The sequence below is a fragment of the Silurus meridionalis genome, chromosome 15 (assembly GCF_014805685.1).
Source record: "Silurus meridionalis isolate SWU-2019-XX chromosome 15, ASM1480568v1, whole genome shotgun sequence".
Taxonomy (NCBI): Eukaryota; Metazoa; Chordata; class Actinopteri; order Siluriformes; family Siluridae; genus Silurus; species Silurus meridionalis.
The window spans coordinates 7,878,486-7,898,108 of NC_060898.1; the positions used below are offsets into that span (position 1 = coordinate 7,878,486).

The 19,623-nt window shown below is 39.0% G+C and overlaps 1 protein-coding gene and 2 non-coding genes across 3 annotated transcripts in view; 1 reads left to right on the plus strand and 2 right to left on the minus strand.

The window, feature by feature from the left end:
- col27a1a (collagen, type XXVII, alpha 1a) overlaps window positions 1-19,372 on the minus strand; it is a 67,084-nt gene extending 47,712 nt beyond the window's left edge. Inside the window, exons 1-7 of the mRNA XM_046867761.1 lie at window positions 19,029-19,372; window positions 15,361-15,431; window positions 8,718-10,759; window positions 6,004-6,057; window positions 3,874-3,927; window positions 3,426-3,479; window positions 1,775-1,828 (exon numbers count right to left, since the gene is read on the minus strand). Coding sequence (XP_046723717.1) covers window positions 1,775-1,828; window positions 3,426-3,479; window positions 3,874-3,927; window positions 6,004-6,057; window positions 8,718-10,759; window positions 15,361-15,431; window positions 19,029-19,081 — 2,382 coding nt within the window. The 5' untranslated portion in view covers window positions 19,082-19,372. The remainder of the gene's footprint in view (window positions 1-1,774; window positions 1,829-3,425; window positions 3,480-3,873; window positions 3,928-6,003; window positions 6,058-8,717; window positions 10,760-15,360; window positions 15,432-19,028) is intronic.
- On the minus strand, window positions 2,418-2,489 carry trnak-cuu. Its single transcript has one exon. It is a non-coding gene; the product is annotated as a tRNA-Lys (tRNA).
- On the plus strand, window positions 13,611-13,684 carry trnak-cuu. Its single transcript has one exon. It is a non-coding gene; the product is annotated as a tRNA-Lys (tRNA).
- Window positions 19,373-19,623: the final 251 nt, after the last annotated feature.

Below are 19,623 nucleotides of genomic sequence, written 5' to 3' on the forward strand. Positions count from 1 at the left end.
GAATTTTGTTATGAGAAAAAAAAACTGTGATTCATTGACTGTGATTTGCTGACTGTGAAAACAGTATTTAAAAGCAATGTAACAGCAGAGACAGATGAGCATCTGTGGTCCAATTGATCAGTTTGAAATGCTTTAAAAAGAATTTCACAGTCACATAATTATATTTTATCCAAAGCTGCTTACAAATTAAACAGGAATTGTGACAATTAATTAGGTATTTTTTCACTAGATTACTTTTTAACTCAGTTACATGCATAATGATGTGATATTTAGCTTTTTTATAAAATAGCTACATGATCAGTTTCTGTCTTATTGGGTGATCTCTTGTGTAATATGAAAAACACTTCAGATGCTCACTTCAGCATCGTCATACTTTATTAACAAGTAGCAATTCATATATACTGTTCCTGTACAGTATACTAAACAGTTCGGGTCTGAGGCCCTACTATGTTGTATCCAAAACAAAGAAGAAGCAAAAGACAGTTCATCTGAGGTATTTTGGCCTCATTATAATAGTGTTATAGATGCATATTATGACAAGGATTTAAATTCCGACCCTATTCTTTTTGTTTAGGAAATGATGCTGCCAAGTGGATTTTTTGGTTCCAACTCTAATAGTGAACAAAGTAGCGCAAGTTATTTTTAGGTAAGGTGAAGGGAAATGTGTTTTGACACTGAAATGAAATACTGTTGGTGAACGTTTTTTTTTCAGAATGCACTCCAGCTCTGTAGGCGATACTGTTCCCAAAAAAAACAAACATGCTAACGCTGAAAGTGAGCTTTATATTAGGATTCAGAAAAATTATAATTATAATTATAATGCATGAATCGGAAAAGAATATTCTGGAAACAGAGCAGAAATCACAGAATGTGAACATATCAAGCCAATGATCGCTATTTAACCCTGCTGAATGTGGATTAGTTTTACCTATGGAGCTTTTTGGACAGGAATCAGATGTTTTTTAAATGTGATTAGTATTGATGATGGAAACATTTTCAATTTTACAGAATTTTACACAGGTTACAGGTTAAATGTTACACAAGATTAATAAGCCTGCAGGCCAACATTATTATTTAAATAAAATTTAATTGTTCTGATTACATTTACATTTGCAGCATTTAGCAGACGCCCTTGTAAATGTAAATGTAATCAGACATTTAGACATTTATCAGACATTTATTAGACATGATTAAGGGGAGATAGACTGACACATTCTGATTGCAAATCAAGATTTAATTTGAACCAATTCAATCAAATTGTGTGTGTGTGTGTGTGTGTGTGTGTGTGTGTGTGTGTGTATATTGCTTAAAAGTATATAGACCTATCAAGAGGAGATGGAATGTGCATATGTGTGTGTCTCTGACTCTGCGTCACAGCTGTGTTAAACATTTAGTGGGGATTCCCTCCAGTGTTTACAGTTATATCCATGACAACGCACACAGCAAGACTACAGTAGGTCTATACAAAGAAGCATAGAGGACATGTTAAAGACAGAAAAGTAAGTCATAAAGAACTTTTAAAACATGGAAAAAACATGCATGAGAGAAAAAAAGAGTGTGACCCACAGAGAAAAGGAGAAAGAGAGAGAGAGAGAAAGAGTGAGAGAGAATGAAAGAATGAGAGAGAGAGAGAGAGAGAATTATAGAATAAGAGATAGAGAGAGAGAGAGAGAGAGAGAGAGAGAGAGAGAGAGAGAGAGAGAGAGAGAGCATAAAAAGGCATCACTTATATCATCACTATATACATTTATTTTTCAGTTACTATGCTACCTACCTTTTGACCCTCTACACCAGATAAACCAACAGGACCAATAATGCCAGGATCTCCCTACAAACAAACGCAAATATTAACAGCAATGAATTTTATAATATGTAAATAAATTGAAAAAACTGTCTACATATTGTGAAGAAATTTCAAAATAATGCAAATTTGTTTCCTGAATATATCAAAATCTAAATATTTTGAGAATCTGAAAGATTTTTGTGAGGAAGGAACAAGGATATTAAATGCTCCTGATCGTTGAGCCCTCAAGTGGCACTGCATTAAAAACAGGTATGATTCTGTAATATAAATTATTGCAGGGGCTCAGAAACACCTTTAAAAATCACTCTCTGTGAGCACAGTTTACACTGTGATTGCGGCAGAATAAAGCCAGTTTTGTTGTTGGTAAACCCATCACCTGTCTCTTCCCTGATCCAGCGGGCTCTCTACAAGGTTAAAGCTCTATCGTGCAAAGAAGAATCCTTATGTAAACTTTCTTTCGGCTTCTCCCATTAAGGGTTGCCACAGCAGATCATCCGCATGTTTGATTTGGCAGATGTTTTTATGCTGGATGCCCTTCCTAACGCAACCCTCCCCATTTATCCGGGCTTGGGACCGACACTAAGGCTTGTGCAACCCTAATGGCTGGGGTTGGTTCCCTGACCGGGGATCAAACCCGGGCCGCAGCGGTAAGAGCACCGCATCCTAACCACTAGACCACCAGGGAACCTAAAGAAGAATCCTTATGTAAACATGATAAGAAATTAATAGTCATTCTCCAATTCATTTTAAAGAGATTGACGAAAAATAGAGGACTCTTCTGTGTTCAGACAAATCAAAATTTTGAATTCTCTTCAGGAAACCATGGATGCCACATCCTCCAGACTAAAGAGGAGAGGGATCATCCAGCTTGTTATTGGTGCTCAGGTCAAAAGCTTGGATTTCTGATGGTATGGCAATACATTAGTGCCTACCGATTGGAGAGCTTACAATTCTGGAACGGCACCATGAATTGATTCATTAATTCATTCTGAAAACATCTTTTTCTGGGAAGGCCTTGCATATTTCAGCAAGACGGTGTAAATTAGCTTACTGCATCTATTACAACAGTATGCCTTTATTTTGTAAGAGTACAGGTGCTGAACTGACCATCCTACAATCAAAACCTTTGACCATATGAAAGCATCAGGCATATCATGACACAAAAAAATATGACAAAGAAAACCCAAGACTTTTAAGCAACTTGAATCCTGTATAATAAACAAATGGGATAACATTTCTCTCACAAAAATCCTACAGTTCTCCTCAGTACTCTAATGTATTGGGGATGCTACACAATAGTAGCCATTGCCCTGTCCCATAAAATGTCCTCAGTTTAAACATTTGTTTTTTTTTTTTCTACTGTGACTAATTTATGGATTTATGACATTTGCAAATCATTGCATTTTATTTACATTTTACACAGCATCCAATTTTTTTTAAATTGCAGTTGTACAAACAGATGTGTGTAGAGGTTCAAACCTTAGTATATTTGAAGTAGCCCCCTGATTTAAGCTTCAATTAAAACTGTAAAATTCTGAATTCGACCACACTGCAACATTATAAAGATGTCATTCTGAATATTTTTTTCTAGGTTGTCAACATGAGGTTGTTCTTCACTTACCTTTTCTCCTTTAGGGGCTATTCCTGGTGAAAGTCCAGGGTCACCCTTCTTACCCTGAAAAGAGACACAACAAGTGTAAGAGAAGTTGATGTAAAGGCTGAGAAATTTGGATTGAGGGGTATAATCCATTTTGAAAACTTTGACAAATTGTGTCAAACCGTCTGTGAATACATGCCTTTGTGTGTCTTTGTTTTTCTGTATGTTTGAATTTGTAACAAAGGTGGGTCTGTTCCAGAAGACAGACCCAGGAAAAAAGACAGGAAAATATATAAATATAGAGAACTACATCCTGGCTTTTAACACATGCACCATGCTGTGTACATGAATTTTTTATCAAGTTAATTCACAGAGAGAGACATTTGGTCCCCAAAAGAGAGAGAGAGAGCGAGAGAGAGAGAGAGAGAGAGAGAGAGAGAGAGAGAGAGAGAGTATGAATATATGAATATACCTTTTGGCCTGGGGGACCTGGTCTTCCTGGATTACCATGTGGCCCAGGTGGTCCCTGAAACACAAATCATCAAAGTGAAAGTGGCAAGAGGTGCAAGTACAAACATACACAGTTCTTAGCGGATGTATTGTTTTTATGTATTTTCAAGTTAGAAGCGAGGTGGAAACACTAAAACCGCTGACCTAGTGACTTATAAACTCTGACCAATGATCCTGCATGTCCTTTCTGGTCCCAGAGCTCAAACAAGAGGTTGAGGTCAAGGTCAGCAAGAAGAAATAACTATGACAAAAAGAGCTTAGACATGCTAAACTGGGTGACTTTGAAGGTGTCTGTATGCATGTGGGTGTGTGTTTACCTAGACAAGCCTCCTTTCAAAGTCTAATGGCATACAACCAAATACAAATACACACATAGGTGCGCACATAAACACAAACAAGCCAACACACACACACACACACACACACACACACACACACATGCAGACAGGATGACACAACCCTATATGACCCCTGGTCTCGACACATGGGTGCATGAGTTCATGTTGGCAACAGTTGCTAATGAAATCCATCACACCCACATGTGCCTTATTCAAAGGTCAAGGGTGAGACAGTTCAATAGCTGTGTGTTATGCGTTTGTGCTTGTGTGTAGTGGGCAACACTAAAATGGGTCTTTTTTGGGTCTTTCTCATCCTCTGTTTGTTGTTTCCTAATCATACACATAATTATAACTATTGCACCCATGATAATGAATATTCATGTATATGTATGTACACACACATTCACACACCTATAGTGCATACAGTGTCTATTGTACTCTACTGTAGATAAGAACTACTCAGCAGTGTGATGTCAGTCTTTGGAAGAGAATCACTCACTCATCACAGAGCTTATGTTCAACAAAATGTCTGTAGAGTACACAATGAACTCTATGTTGCCACTTTTTACATCTCTGCAAACAATCATCTAGCATGCATCAAAGGCAGACATAGCATGAGTCAAAATTTAATAGATGGTCCCTCTTGACCTGCATTCAAATACACTTAGGCAATCACTTCCTTTTCCCAGTGGGCTAACCTGCCTTTAGACAGCAGAGCCCTTTATAGTGCTCCCCAAAGTACACAAACACCTGGTCAGCGATGCGCCAACTGGCAGTTGTTTCCACATAACATTTGAATGATGGACAACAAAAAAAGCTGTCTTAAGCAAATGTCACTTTATGTCTTCCATTTGTACTTATGGCAAGTTATGGAAATTTCTTGAAGCACCATGACCAACTCCCAATATGGAGCCATTGTTTTTTAAATGAAGAACAGATTCATTTCTCACAGGAATATCAGCTCTTTTAGCGTATGTTCAGAAAGAAATGCTTTGCAAGATAGGGAGTTTATCCTCAGTTTTCTACACTTTCGTGAGAAAACGTTCAGTTGTTCAGTGATCACGGACAATCACAAGAGTGTGTCTGACCCTTTGCAAACTTGTCAGAATGCTAAGGTTGCTCCCAGGGGCCAGACACATAATTTCAAGAAGAGCTTACTGCAGTGCCACAATGACCCATTCATCTGGGACAGTAAGGGGCAGGGAAAACTCATCAGTAACGTCAGAAACAGTAGGTTGTGAACAACAGTGGTTGCATGGCCTTTGGAGGTGTTTTGGTGTCAACCATAACAGTTAAATCTGTAGATGTGGCCAGTTGTGTATCAATGCCTCTGTTTCGTCCTATCCTTGAACCACATTATACATTGTGCCGTCAGTCCGTCTTTCTAGGACATCTACACATTTTAACACTATAAGCATTATAGCTAATAAAAAGAAAGTCATGTTAAATATCTTTGTGTATATAGAAGGAAATGAAATTCCAATACATCACTAACTGCAATATGAAAGTATGCATCCTTCAGATATACGCCCATAACATAAATGTGTTTAAACACCATTTGCATCGCACATGCTGCCTATGGAACGGCATTTTAAGAAGATGCTTAGACTTTCAGATCAAAATTCTGCATCCTTCTTTGGGAATATATATATATATTAACACACTAACACTGTTTATGAGATGCTATTTTTTAACCTTTTTATAAGCACCTTCTGGCATGCTCAAATACACATACTGTACACACATGGACGTACCTGCGGTCCCCTTTTTCCTGGTGCTCCTGGTTTTCCTGGTGGTCCCTGAATTCCCTTAAAAAAGAGAGAATTGTCAAGAGATGTACTTCTACATTCAGTGCATATATCCAAAATACACACACACACACACACACACACACACACACACACACACACGCACACTTTATTAATGCATGTGTGCATATAAAACTACTACCCCAAACTAGAGCTTACTGAAAGGAAATAGGAAGTATTAGAATGAATTTGCTTTTCCTGCTAATGGGGTGAAGATAATAAATAAGAACAAAACATTTAGTTTTTTGTGGTAACAAATAAATTGACCTGAACAATTAAGTTTATTTTTTATCAGCATAAAAGAAAGTAACAAATGATTAATTCTCTCTCTCTCTCTCTCTCTCTCTCTCTTTCTCTAAACACCCCCCCCCAAAAAAAAGCCCACATGGCAATGGATGAAAGGGCTCTATTGATGAATGCTCCTGAGGGTGGGGGGGTGTATTTATTTAAAGAATCCCTAAGGGTTATAGCTATGCATCTACAGAAGAAAGTGTTTTTTTTTTTTTCTTCACCGTAGGTGCATTCTCTGTCACACACACAAATGCATGTACACACACACAGAACTCAGTGTCCACCACTGTGGGAATATGTTTTCTTCTTAAAATGTTCATGTAGCAATTTGATGCTTATGGCTTCTCTTTTTTCACAGTGTGTGTATGGGTGTGTGTGTTGTATAGGGTTGGGTTGGATTATGTGTTGGTACCAAAAAATAAGTTTGATGAGAGACTCTTATTTCCATTTTCTGCTACTTTTAGGGCAGGTGTAAACTGTATGGGGTGTGTGTGTGTGTGTGTGTGTGTGTGTGTGTGTGTGTGTGTGTGTGTGTGTGTGTGTAAATAAGAGGGTGTCCAAGGTGTGTCAGCAGGGTAAGTTAGAATTAGAGTGTGTGATTAAGGTAGATAATGGTGCACTTCAGCTAATAAACTGGTAATGACAGAGGAGACACGTTACATACACACGCACACAGACACACTCCTGGTAATGTTCTCTCTGCATTTTAGCCTTATAATTGCAGTGCCTAGTCTGTCATTTTGGAAACTGTCTAGCTCTTTTTAGTATATCTTTGGTGATATGGGAAAGCAGCAGCTTTTGGGCTTTGTTTATTTCCAAATGTCAGAATCTGTCTGTGACGTCACATGTTTTGTTTTGTGCTGACATTGTCACACATTCATCTCTCTTGCCAACTGATATGATGATATGACCCACAGTCTTTAGAAAACCTATAATGTTTTGGGTATGAACTTCTATGCTTTAAATGATAATTAAACATAAAACATGATTTGCAGGATTTAAGCATTATATAGCCATACAAAGATGTATGTGTATATAAGAATATGCAATAACTTTTTTTTTCTCAAGCTAGACTACATCTCAGCAAATGAAGAATTTAAAATAATTTATATATCAGCATGGAAAAAAAATATCTCTGTGACTTCATAAGATGGTTGTTAGTTTGAGAATTTCAGATTGATCTCCTGTGAATTTTACACACGACAAACACCCCTCATGCTGCATTAAAGGAAATACCTAGCCGACAAGCTAGCCAGAGCGTCACCAAAATGCACATGCATGCACAAAACACCGACCACTGGATCTGCTACAAAAGCAGAACACATTCTGTTCAACTGATTTCATCCAAGAACAAGAAACTGAGGCTATCATAGGCTCACTGAAACTGGAGAGTTAAACATAAATAATGAGAAATGAGAAAAGTAATTTGCCCAGTTTGACTGGGTCTGTTCCCATGACAGCCTCATGGTCATCTGCTTTTGAAGCCCATCTACCTTAAGGCCTAATAAGTTGTGCATACTGATATGCTTTATTGCTCAACACAATTGTAAAGAGTACACATTTGTGTAAACTAGAGTAGGAGGCAATCAGCAGTAAATAAAATATTCAAATCAGCCTGTTTTGAACACCCATACCACAGTCATTGTCAGTGTAACCGAGAGTTCTTGTAGGGTTCGCCTAAACACTTTATATTGAGTAAAAAACAATAAGCGAGATTATCCAAACTCTTCAACACTTTATTAACACAGCATCACCTTCAGCCCGAGGTCACCGACCTGTTAGCACCCCCAAGTGCGCATGTCCCTTACCTATCTATGGCAAGCCCCGAGGGGAAAAATGGATTACACACACAATGAGCACCAGTCGATCCAGAATTAGTACAGCATAACAAAATTCAATAAAGTCTGTTACATCAGTAAGATTGCATTCATCCCTATCCTGAGATTTGCTGTAAATATTAACTAAAAGCTTGACATATCTTGATAATTTTATGAACTGCACTGCTGCCAAATTATTGGCTGAAGAAATAATTGCCTCAATGTACAGGTTTACATTTGTTAGAAATATATAGGATGTTAATTAATGATATTCATGACACAAAGAAACATATACTTTGGACATTTCAAATACTACCAGTTGACTTGCATTCCATTTAGGACAAAACTGAATAATTAGGGGCAATGATAATTGTCAGATAAATGCCAACTTCTAAAGCAGCAGCCCATTTATTCTTCCTTGCAAATTCATTTTTCTGATATGGACGTTTTAACAGCATGGTAAGCAGACCTGATAATCCATTATTAGACTAATTGTTTTTAATATAACTCTTAATTATATCATAAAATAATAAATTAAACAACAGGTCTTACCAGAGGCCCAGGTTCTCCCTTTTGCCCTCGTGGTCCAATCTGAGAAGCAAATACTCCTATATCCAGATCCCAGTCCTGAAGTCCATCAGCAGGCACAACCGTCCCTGTGTCTAGTGCTGCCGTGGTAGCATGTACTGAGCGTTTGGTAGGTTTAACTGGACTTTTTGGAGGCATTTTTGAGGCAGGAGGAATGAGTGGCGTGGTTCTGGGCATTGGGAGCATGCGTGTAAGTGTCTGTTGGGTGCTGCTTGGGGGGACCTTTTTAGTTGGCAAAGGGCTTACTTTCTTTGGGGTAGTTGATAACTTGTGAGACAAAGATACTGATACATTTTGGTGCTTAGTGGAACTGACAGTAGGGGTAATTTTTTTCCTAGTAGCTTCTAATGGAGGTTGAGAAGGAGAAAGTTTGGGAATAGAAGCGTTTGGAATTATGGGTTTGATGGCTATAGATTTTACAGTTGTGGGTTTAGAGGGCTTCACTAGTGTGGGTTTGGAGGTTATATGTTTTGAATTGGTGGGTTTTGATTTGGTAGTAGGATTTATGCTGGCAGGTCTTAATACACTATTGGGTTTTGTGTTAAAAGGTTTTGACACGCTAGTGAGTTTTGAGTTTGATGGTTTTGACACAATAGTGGGTTTAATGCTGTTAAGTTTTGATGCAGTTGTGGGTTTTGAGCTGTTTAGTTTTGATGCTCTGGTGGGTTTTGAACTGTCCAGTTTTATTGCACTGGTGGGTTTTGAGCTGTTTAGTTTTGATGCTCTGGTGGGTTTTGAGCTGTTTAGTTTTGATGCAATCGTGGATCTTGAGCTGTTCAATTTTAAAGCATTTGTAGGTTTTGAGCTGTTCAGTTTAAATACACTGGGTGGTTTTGAGCTGTTAACTTTTAATGCACTGGTATGTTTTGAGCTGTTAAGTTTTGATGCACTAGTGGGCTTTGAGCTGAAGGCTTTTGATATGTTAGTGTGTTTTGAGCTGTTAGGTTTTGATACATTAATGAGATTTGAGAGAGTAGGTTTTGGACTTGCAAACATGTGTAATGGTTTAACAGTAACAATTTTCGCTTGTGTTTTTGCCGTAGTGTATCTGAATCCTGTCAGTTTGGTGGCAGTTATTGATTTGCCCAACATTGGCTTGGAGGCTGTGGGTTTCGAGCTTTTTTGAGGCAGCACTTTGACTACCCTGAAAGATGGTGCAGGTGTGGCAGTGTTCAAGTTTCCATGGAATGGCGGCAGTTCAAGTCCTATCTGATTTGGTGACATTTGAGGAGTCATTGTGGCTCGAAACCCTGCAGAATCATGGTTGGCACTGACTCTAGGTGTGCCAGAGCCATTGAGAAGTGTCCTTGGAGTAAGAGTAGGCATAACTGCAAGAGTTTGATTAGATGTAGATGACTGCACCATTGTGGATGGTAAAGGCAGAATGGGAGGGGGTGGTGCTGGTAGGTGTGTGTCATTTTCTCTGCACTGCTTACGAATGGCCTTGCAGTAGTTCACCTGTCCTGTGGATACCACATCGAACTGGCACACTGCACCCTCAAAGGGTTCAATTCCAGGTAGTAGGGCACTGCTTCCACCCAGTCGGAAGGTGCTGCGAGGGTCCAATTGAAATGGTGGGAGCAGTGGAAACTCTTGGGTTGTTCCACTGCTACCATTTTCACAAGCAGGCAACATGGTGGCTGTCTGGCCAGCAAGTACAAGGGCCAAGTGGTGCCAGCGGCCATCGTGAAGGTGATATGGAAAGCGAACTGAATTGCCAGGCCCAGCATGGAGTGTCAGGTCATCTGGGGACACCTGCAAGCCTAACTGGAGGCGTGAGCCGGAGAAAATAGAAAAAAGGAAGGCAGAGTTGGCACGATGTGAGCGAATGCTTAGCACAAGTGTAGAGTTCCAGGAGAAAGACTGTGGAAATATGTTGCGTGTGGCAGCAGTGACACGGGCCCGTGCTGTAAGGATGATGCTGGAGCGTAGTGGGATGACACCAAATGGGACAGAGCGAGAACCCTGCTCAAGACGAAGAGCCAACTGCTGCAACACATCCACATCTGCAATACAGATTTCAAATACATGTCCATAAATACACAAAAACATACAGTTGACACACATGCACCAGTAGATATGTCTATTACCTGGAAAACACATTTATGTACAACTGTACAGACATGAACATAACGCAGTTCCAGAAAGGTATTTGTGGTTAATTAGTTTTATTTCACATTCATAATATTACATAACAAAATATATTTTGTGGCTTCTCTAGGAATACTAATAAATACCATCTACAAGTACACTCCCATTTATATTTAACTGCTTTCATAGAAGTTACTTTGTGTTTCTGTAGCAAATAAACATAAGGTGGCACAGAGGTTAAATTCCCTTTTGACATGGATCAACATCAGGAAGAGTAGAGAATACCTAAATGAAAGCAGACAAATGTGTGTTGACCTTTATAAATCAGACAATATCTATAAACATTTGCTACATCTCTGAAAATGCCTATACCCATCTTCATCACCATGACATTTTAAACAACCAGAGCTGTAATCAACCTGCCTGAAAGAGGCCAATGTGTATTTAGCCTAGGCATAGCAGAGAGGAAAAAACTGCTTGGAAGTAATGCCAAAAGAAAATGTTTTGCTTCATTTAACTACAAACATAAGTGCTATATGCTACTGGAAGTTTGACTGGATCTAGGTTTTGTGGTTTTGTGAGCAACATACACCCAAGGTGGGTTGGGGATTAAAATAAGGATGGTGACACAAAATAGATTCCAACTTCCACTGCTAAGTATAATTAGGGATTCTGGTGCTGTCAGTTTTTTTTCCTCCCAAAGTCATCAGAACCTTGTTAGAATGCATGGCACAATGGAAGCTCTGATTCACCATTACATATCAAATGAAAGCCACTACTGAATTGGATTTTCTAGCATCACTGTAATTAAATAATCTGTAATTCATAATGGCCATTCAATATCTGTAAGGAAAGGAATCTAGGACCTGGAGCTATTGTCCAGAAAACATACACAACATTAATAAAGACAATGTATCAGAAACCCTTCATAGTCCTTATTGTTCATAAGGACAACTTTCACTATAAGTATGCACTGTCAGCCCTCCACTGCCAACAAATCAAGTCCTTGTTACACATCCCTGTGCCTGAAATATCCTAGAACTGCATTCAAACCATTAATAAAACTGATTTTTTTTACATGTATGGCATTTGACAGGCTTCCTTAATTAGAATATCTTACAATTATCTCACTTATAAAACCAAGTATTGCATTGTTGATTTAAAATCAAGATCTTCTAAAAAGAAGTCCGAACACTCAGCTAACACTTCCCAGACATTTCAGACATTTGCCTTGGCTGTCACCTTGACTGTCTAAATCGATCAAAAAAATTTAATCATATCATTATCTGGTTAAAATAATCACACAGCAATCCTTCTATAATTAAATCACTTAACCTTGAGATGTTGTGCAAAAAAGAATCTTGGACAAATTGGACGGACATATAGGTGGAGGACAGACGGACTTACTTACATAAAGACCTATAATAAAAACAAACAACTTGCTTTATTTCATATTTCCTTAGATTATTTGCTGTCTAAAATGTTTTAAATATACAGGAAACTTTGTGAAATCTTAATATTGGCTTATTTTGTTACCCTTAAATATAACTGAGCAAAAAAAACACTCTAAGAAGTAAGATTGTCGAAAAAGAAATCATAGGAAGTATTGCAGTGTTGAACAATAACGCGTTACTGGTAACTGGTAACTGGTAACTTTTTAAATAAATTAACCCCGTTACCGTTACCGTTTGGTGCGTTGTCCGTTACTTTTATAAAATGAATTCATTTTGGCTGAAGTGTAGCCTACAGTCTAACCTGTTTACAGCAGCGACGCATTGTAGGATTGGTGAATGCCAACCACTGTAAACACGAAGAAGACACACTGTGGGCGTGTTTCGGTTTATTCAGGTCTGTGCGGTAGTAATGGCGAGTCGAGGCCAGAGCAAGACAAGTTTCTCAAAATGGAAATATGCTCATTATTTCACTTTAGTTGAGCATAAAGGCAAAAACTTTTTAGTCAAATGTAAGCTGTGTCTTTCTCGTTCGAAGGTCGTATCTACTGCGATAAACAGCAACTCCAGTCTATAGAAGCTCCTCCAGAAACTCCATGCCTCGACGAAGCTAGAAGCTAACCCGGTGTTCTGTTCTACATTGTTGATAGTTTTCATACTTAAGCTGTGAAAGGAAGATTTTTAAGGGCGCAACACAACAGCTTTTATGATGCAGAAGAACTTTAGTTTTTGATTCTGAATATATTATTCAGCTTGTTTTGTTATTTATTTCAGAAATTCTTGTGATATATTCAGTTTGTGCTGGTCTGACTTAAATAAAATAGTGTTTAAATATTACTTTGTGTTTAAGTCAGTTTTGTGTTTGAATAGACCATAACACATACAAGGGCATTAATGGGAACATTAAAGAACGTTCTACTAAAAACTAAAAGTAACTAAAAAGTTACTTTTAACAGTAACGCATTACTTTTTGGTGTAAGTAATCAACAAAGTAATTAAGTTAATTTTTGAATGAAGTAACCAGTAACTATAACTAGTTACTATTTCTTAGTAAATAGCACACCACTGAAGTACTGTAATTGGAAATAAAACAGTCCAGGAATATTACATGCACTTTATGCTATGTTGAATGCTTACGTTTCCTATGCAATTAAAGATTCTGCTGAGATTTTTGCTGAACTGCTGAATGCAGTACTCCTGATATTCATGATCACTGTCTACTTTCTCCACTACTGCTCTAAACCACTCTCGTTTTTTGCACTCTCTTTGATTTTTATTATCTTTTCCTCCTGGTACAGCATTACCATAGTTTGGGTCCCCTGGTGGTCTAGTGGTCTAAGATGCAGCGCTCTTACCGCTGCGACCCGGGTTCGATTCCCGGTCAGGGAACCATCCCCAACCACTTTCAGTGCCGGTCCCAAGCCCGGATAAATTGGGGAGGGTTGTGTTAGGAAGGGCATCCAGCGTAAAACATGTGCCAAATCAAAACATGCGGAGGATCCGCTGTGGCGACCCCTAACGGGAGAAGCCGAAAGAAATACATACATACATACATACAGCATTACCATAGTTTAAGCTACTGTAAGTCCGATCCAGAGATCTGCATTACATCATAATTACACCAATGTGTGAATAGTGTACAGCACTAGGCCCCTGTGTGTGTGGGGGGGAGGTAATGGGGAGGGGTCTATGATCTTCTGGGAAAACATGATTTAAGGCAGGGCTAGAGTCAGCTTCAGTAAAGAGCATGTCTGAATGAATGTGTATCACTTTGCCATACAATGCCAGGAAACAGGCTGTATGGAGAAAGTTAACCGTACACAGCTGGAGTGTGTGTGTGTGTGTGTGTGTGTGTGTGTGTGTGTTGTGGAGTGGTGGAGGGCAGGGGGTTGGGTTTGTATTAGTGCAATTTCTGAAATTAGAAGAAACAGTGCTGGCTTCCCCACACACACACACACACACACACATAAACATACTTTCAAGATCTGGCCAGCTCTAAAACCACACAACTTCCCTATATGTGATGGGGTGTGTGTACTTTCTGGCATAAAGTAACTAAAGCCTCTAATGTGAAGCTTTTTTCCAGATGCAGCATCTGTGTGTGTGTTTTTCTGTTGCAGCATACAGTTGGACTGCTTACATACACACACACACACACACACACACACACACAGAGAGAGAAGAAAAGCATTTTCTCATATCTATAAAGTTACAGAACATAATGGAAAGACTGCACTATGTGTAGTGAAATCATTGGAAACAAAAATGAAAAACCTCTGTGTGTGCTGCCATGAAGCAAAAATTTGTCTTCCAGGTTGTATTCAGTGTCCCCCATTAGGAATATCCAACTGTGTTGACCTTCTGTGGACATTTCACTACAACCCATATTCTTTTTTAAACACACACACACACACACACACACACACACACACACACACACACACACACACACACACACACACACACACACAAGACGAAAGACTTTCTCTCATCCATGAAGTCACAGAACATGATGGAAAGACTGCAGTAAGTGGGGACCTTGAAAAAATACACTAAAAGGCGCTGAAATATTAGAATCTGGTGTGAGTGTTAACGTATGCATGTATGTGTGTGTGTGTGTGTGTGTGTGTGTGTGTGTGTATGTGAGAGAGAGAGAGAGAGAGAGAGAGAGAGAGAGAGTTTATAGCTTAACTGAGCATGTACAAATTGACTAACTGCATAAAACTCCATTCAACAGTAATAATTAAGGGCTATAAAAAACATCCCCTCACCACATTCACAAACACACACACACACACACTCACACACAGAGAGTAATATATACAATACAACTCCTGGTACATGGTAAAGTGAAAGTGCCACAGTGGGCATTTAACCAAATGAGTAAAACATACATACATTCATACATACATACATACATACATACATACATACATGCATGCATGCATGCATGCATGCATACATACATACATACCTACCTACATACATACATACATACATACATACATACATACATACATAATAATTAATTAATTAAATTAATTAATAAATAAATAAAAACCTACCTTCAGACAGGGCTTGTGTGAGTCCTGACGAACAAGTGCAATACAGAAGAGTACAGAAAAGTAGAGCTCTCCTAAACAAACAGAGAGAAATATATGTAGAGAGGAAAATAAATTGTGAGCACAATTTTCGATCAGCTTGGAACAGTCTTTGATTTAGTCTAAACATCTCCAGCATAAAAGAAAGGGCATGCAAACAAAATGTAAGTGTGTGTATGTGTGTGTAAAAACAATGTGTAAGCTATTGCATGTCTAAGGCTATGTAAACACCAGACATTCTTCCTTAAACATTAGCAAGTTTTTTACATCTTCCCAAGCAGCTACAAGATGATTTTTTGAACAAAGGATTTAAATTCTATTTAGCATATTAGCCACATTTTGTCACAATACAGTTTCTGCTATATTCTAGAATCAAATTGCGATCAAATTGTTTGTCCTTCTGAAATTATTTTGTCATTAATGATGTAATGACAAAGTTGTAAACTGACATTGTTTTACTATTCACCATTTTGTGTATTTGTGCTTTTGGAATAGAGGGCATGTGAAGGTATGTGAACTCTGTTGCTAGCTGACTGGGAAATATGGATGAAATATGACACCTAGTTTCTGGAGCTAACAGTTTACCCAGCTAGCACATAGCCGTAAACCTACAAACAAGGTAAAGCCAGATAAAACAATCAACATTTCTGTCAATCTTAGGAAAAGCGCATCTATCGCGCATCTATAAATCCCACCATATTGAGTAACAGCTATCAAAAATGTTTGACTTCTGCACTGAAAGCACTAAAGCAGTTTCTTTCAAGACTAAGATGTTTTATGTGGAACCTTTCAATGCGCACAAACACCACGAGTTACCACCAGCTGTTTTATACATTATCTGCTCCCACTAAGTGTGTGTGTGTGTGTGTGTGTGTGTGTGTGTGTGTGTGTGTGTGTGTGTGTGTGTGTGTGTCTGTGTGTGATGAACAAACGCACAAATACACACTCCCAGACTCCCTGAGGAGTGGCATACCTGTAACAGGAAGTAAATCGTCTGACCACAGAACTCCTCAGTCTGCACTTTGACCTCACACATACTATCTAACCACAAACAGACAAGCGAGAGACTGTGTGTGTGTGTGTGTGTGTGTGTGTGTGTGTGTGTGTGTGTCTGTCTGTCTGTCTGTCTGTGTGTCTGTATGTATGTATGTATGTCTGTATGTGTAAGAAAGTTTGTGGACACAATCGCCAACTGCAATGCAATTAGACATGACGCACACACAAATTAAACCTATCACCAGCCTACAACCTGACAATGTCAAAGTGTGTGTGAGTGCCACTGGGAGTGTTGCCAGTAGAGGGCACTGATGCATTATTCCACATTACACACAAAAAATGGCAAAAGGTTTTGATAAAAAGGTGTTGATAAATATTCAGCTCTGTGCAGTTCTGACAAAGTTTCTCACTAAACGTAATTGTGCCCATTGTATTTTGTTAGCATTTCTACAGTATTTCTTTTTTTCACTGGGACTATTTTCTAAATCTATTTATTACCAGCTCTTTAAACATTTTAATTTTTCTGGATTGGGCTTCACTGTCAGCACTTTGTAACAGTTTTTGGAAAGTTTAAAGTACAGAGGAGTTGATATATTTCTCACGATGTTGCACATCAAATAAAACACTCTAGGAAATACTGTTATAGGACACAAAAATATTCCCGAAAGTACTGTTTTAGGACATAACACACTCAAGGAAGTACTGTTATAGGACATAAAACACTCAAGGAAGTACTGTTATAGGAAATGAAACACTCCAAGAAGTGCTGTTCGCCACGCTCACCCACGCTTGGCAAATTATTTAAAACTTACTTCAATATTTTTCTTGTAAAAGCATAACCCCTTGTGTTTTATCCTTATCCCTGTCTCATGCTTAGGCCTGTCTGAATACAGCATATGACAAATACATTCACTTTCTGCCCATAAGCAGTAAGAGTGATGATGTCAAACAGTCTTCTAAAATAGTTTCACTTTTCTGAAACCCTCTGCCTTATGGTTCTGGATTTAAAAAATAATGAACCTTCTGTGAATTAAATGGAATTTGTGTACTGTGTTCCTAAGTGACCCTCACCCTTTAGACCACATATTTAATTCCCAGAATAATAAGCATCAGTGACCAGTGCAGTTCAAGTTCCCCCAAGTGGACAATTTCGACCATAGCAGGCCACAAAACCAGGACATGGTTATGATCTAAAAGATCAAATGAAGAATTGAATTTCTGAACATTTCTGTCATTCATTTTATTCAATTATTATTCGTTTTTTTCCCCCAATGAAATTCCCACTTTTTTATATAAGTGCAATAGAGAGAGAACCTAAACAAACTAAACAATCATCAGGGAATGTTTCTATAGGTTATACAATAGATTGCGTAGTTTATGGAATTACGCATAAACCCATCATTCCTCACTAAGCATGCAAGCCAGAGCGCAAGCGCATGAAAAACGGTAGCTGCGTTTATTTAAAGGCACCCCCACACGAACGCGCGCACACACACGCACACGCACGCAAACACGGTCCTTTCAATTATAAATGACACCCTTGAATAAGCGGATTGCAAAATCCGGATTCGGTACTCGTCATAAAAACTAATGAATTAAATTTAAACAGGGAAGTCTTACCAAGGGCTAGATCTTAATAGTCCGTCGTAATGACTTTTTTGCGCACACACACACACACACGCACACACACACACACACACACACCCCTTCTTTACAAAGGGAATAGCAACATGGACCCAATCTACCTCTGCATATTTTGCGCGCGCGCACACACACACACACACACACACACACACACACAGAGAGAGAGAGAGAGAGAGAGAGAGAGAGAGACCCCTTAAGAATCTGACTACCTTTACATAATTTGCTCACACACACACACACACACACACACACACACACACACACAGAGAACCGTTCATAATGGGAGCACCAACATAGACCCAATCTCCCTTTATATTTGCCTTCATATGGTGATTACTTTAGCTGCACACTTACATGCCCACACTTCTGTTTCCTGTTCAATTATAGATTGCTTACGGGATTCGCAGAGTAGGGATTTTATTGCATGCTGTCACACTGTCCTCTACACAATAAACTCACAATAAACTTAAATCTTGAATCTTACCAGACTGTCTTAAATAGTCCGCATTAAAAAAACGGATGCACCTGGGCTCGATCTTAAATAGCATCCTAATAGCCCAGGTGTTCGTCTAAGGGACTGATACATAGCACACACACACACACACACACCCACCTCTGGATATCTGGGTTATGTACATTTTCCATTCAGAAGATGTGTTTTATTAGTAAACCTATAAAGATATTCCACTGTCCCTTTAGAAGGATCCCTTCAAGGATCTATGTAGAACTAATTGGAATCTATATGCAAATAAATTCCAGATGGAGACCCTCAATAACAAAGGAACTACTATTTAAAACAGCCAAAAAAAATGTTGAGGGAATGGGCAAATTTCTGCACCCTGCTTAGGGCACTACATCCGATTGAGATCGGGCCTCGTCTTGTTCGTTTGACTTCGGATAGTCGTTTACCCCGAGTCGTTTACACAATACTTCATTCATACTCCTCTCTTCCTCTCTCTCTCTCTCTCTCATAGTCCTCCGAGTGCACTTACTTTGCGTGGAGGTGAGAGGTCCCGCGGTCTCTCCTTCGGGTCGCTAAATTCATTTGTATTCATTTGTCCTGCCAGTTCAAAGTCCTGATCCGTTAATGTGCCGTCAAAAAGCCGGTCCCCTGCTGCCTATAGAATATGAGGAATCCCGGGGTCGCGCTCGAACCCCGCCACGGGAGCAGCCAAAAAATAATCCGTTTGTCCAGCGCGGCTCCGTGAGCGCTCCTGCTCGGTCCTGTCGTCCCGCCGCCGCCGCTCTGGAACAGGCATTTATGCAGGCAGGACGCACTTACTAGCTTCCCAGATGAGCGTTTGGGGGCACCGGTGTCGTCCCTCTTCTTTTTACACACCCCCCCTATACATACAAGCGCGCACACACACACACACACACACACCTCCGTTAAAAAAAAAAGAATAACTGCACGAAAAAGCGCTCGATGGTGTCGGGTTTCGCTCTGCAACAAGACGCCTCTTTATCATTTTTAATCTTTATAAACATAACCATTATTATTATTATTAGTAGTAGTAGTAGTAGTAGTAGTAGTAGTAGTATAAGTAGTAGTAGTAGTAATAGTAGTAGAAGTAGTAGTGTTTTTCA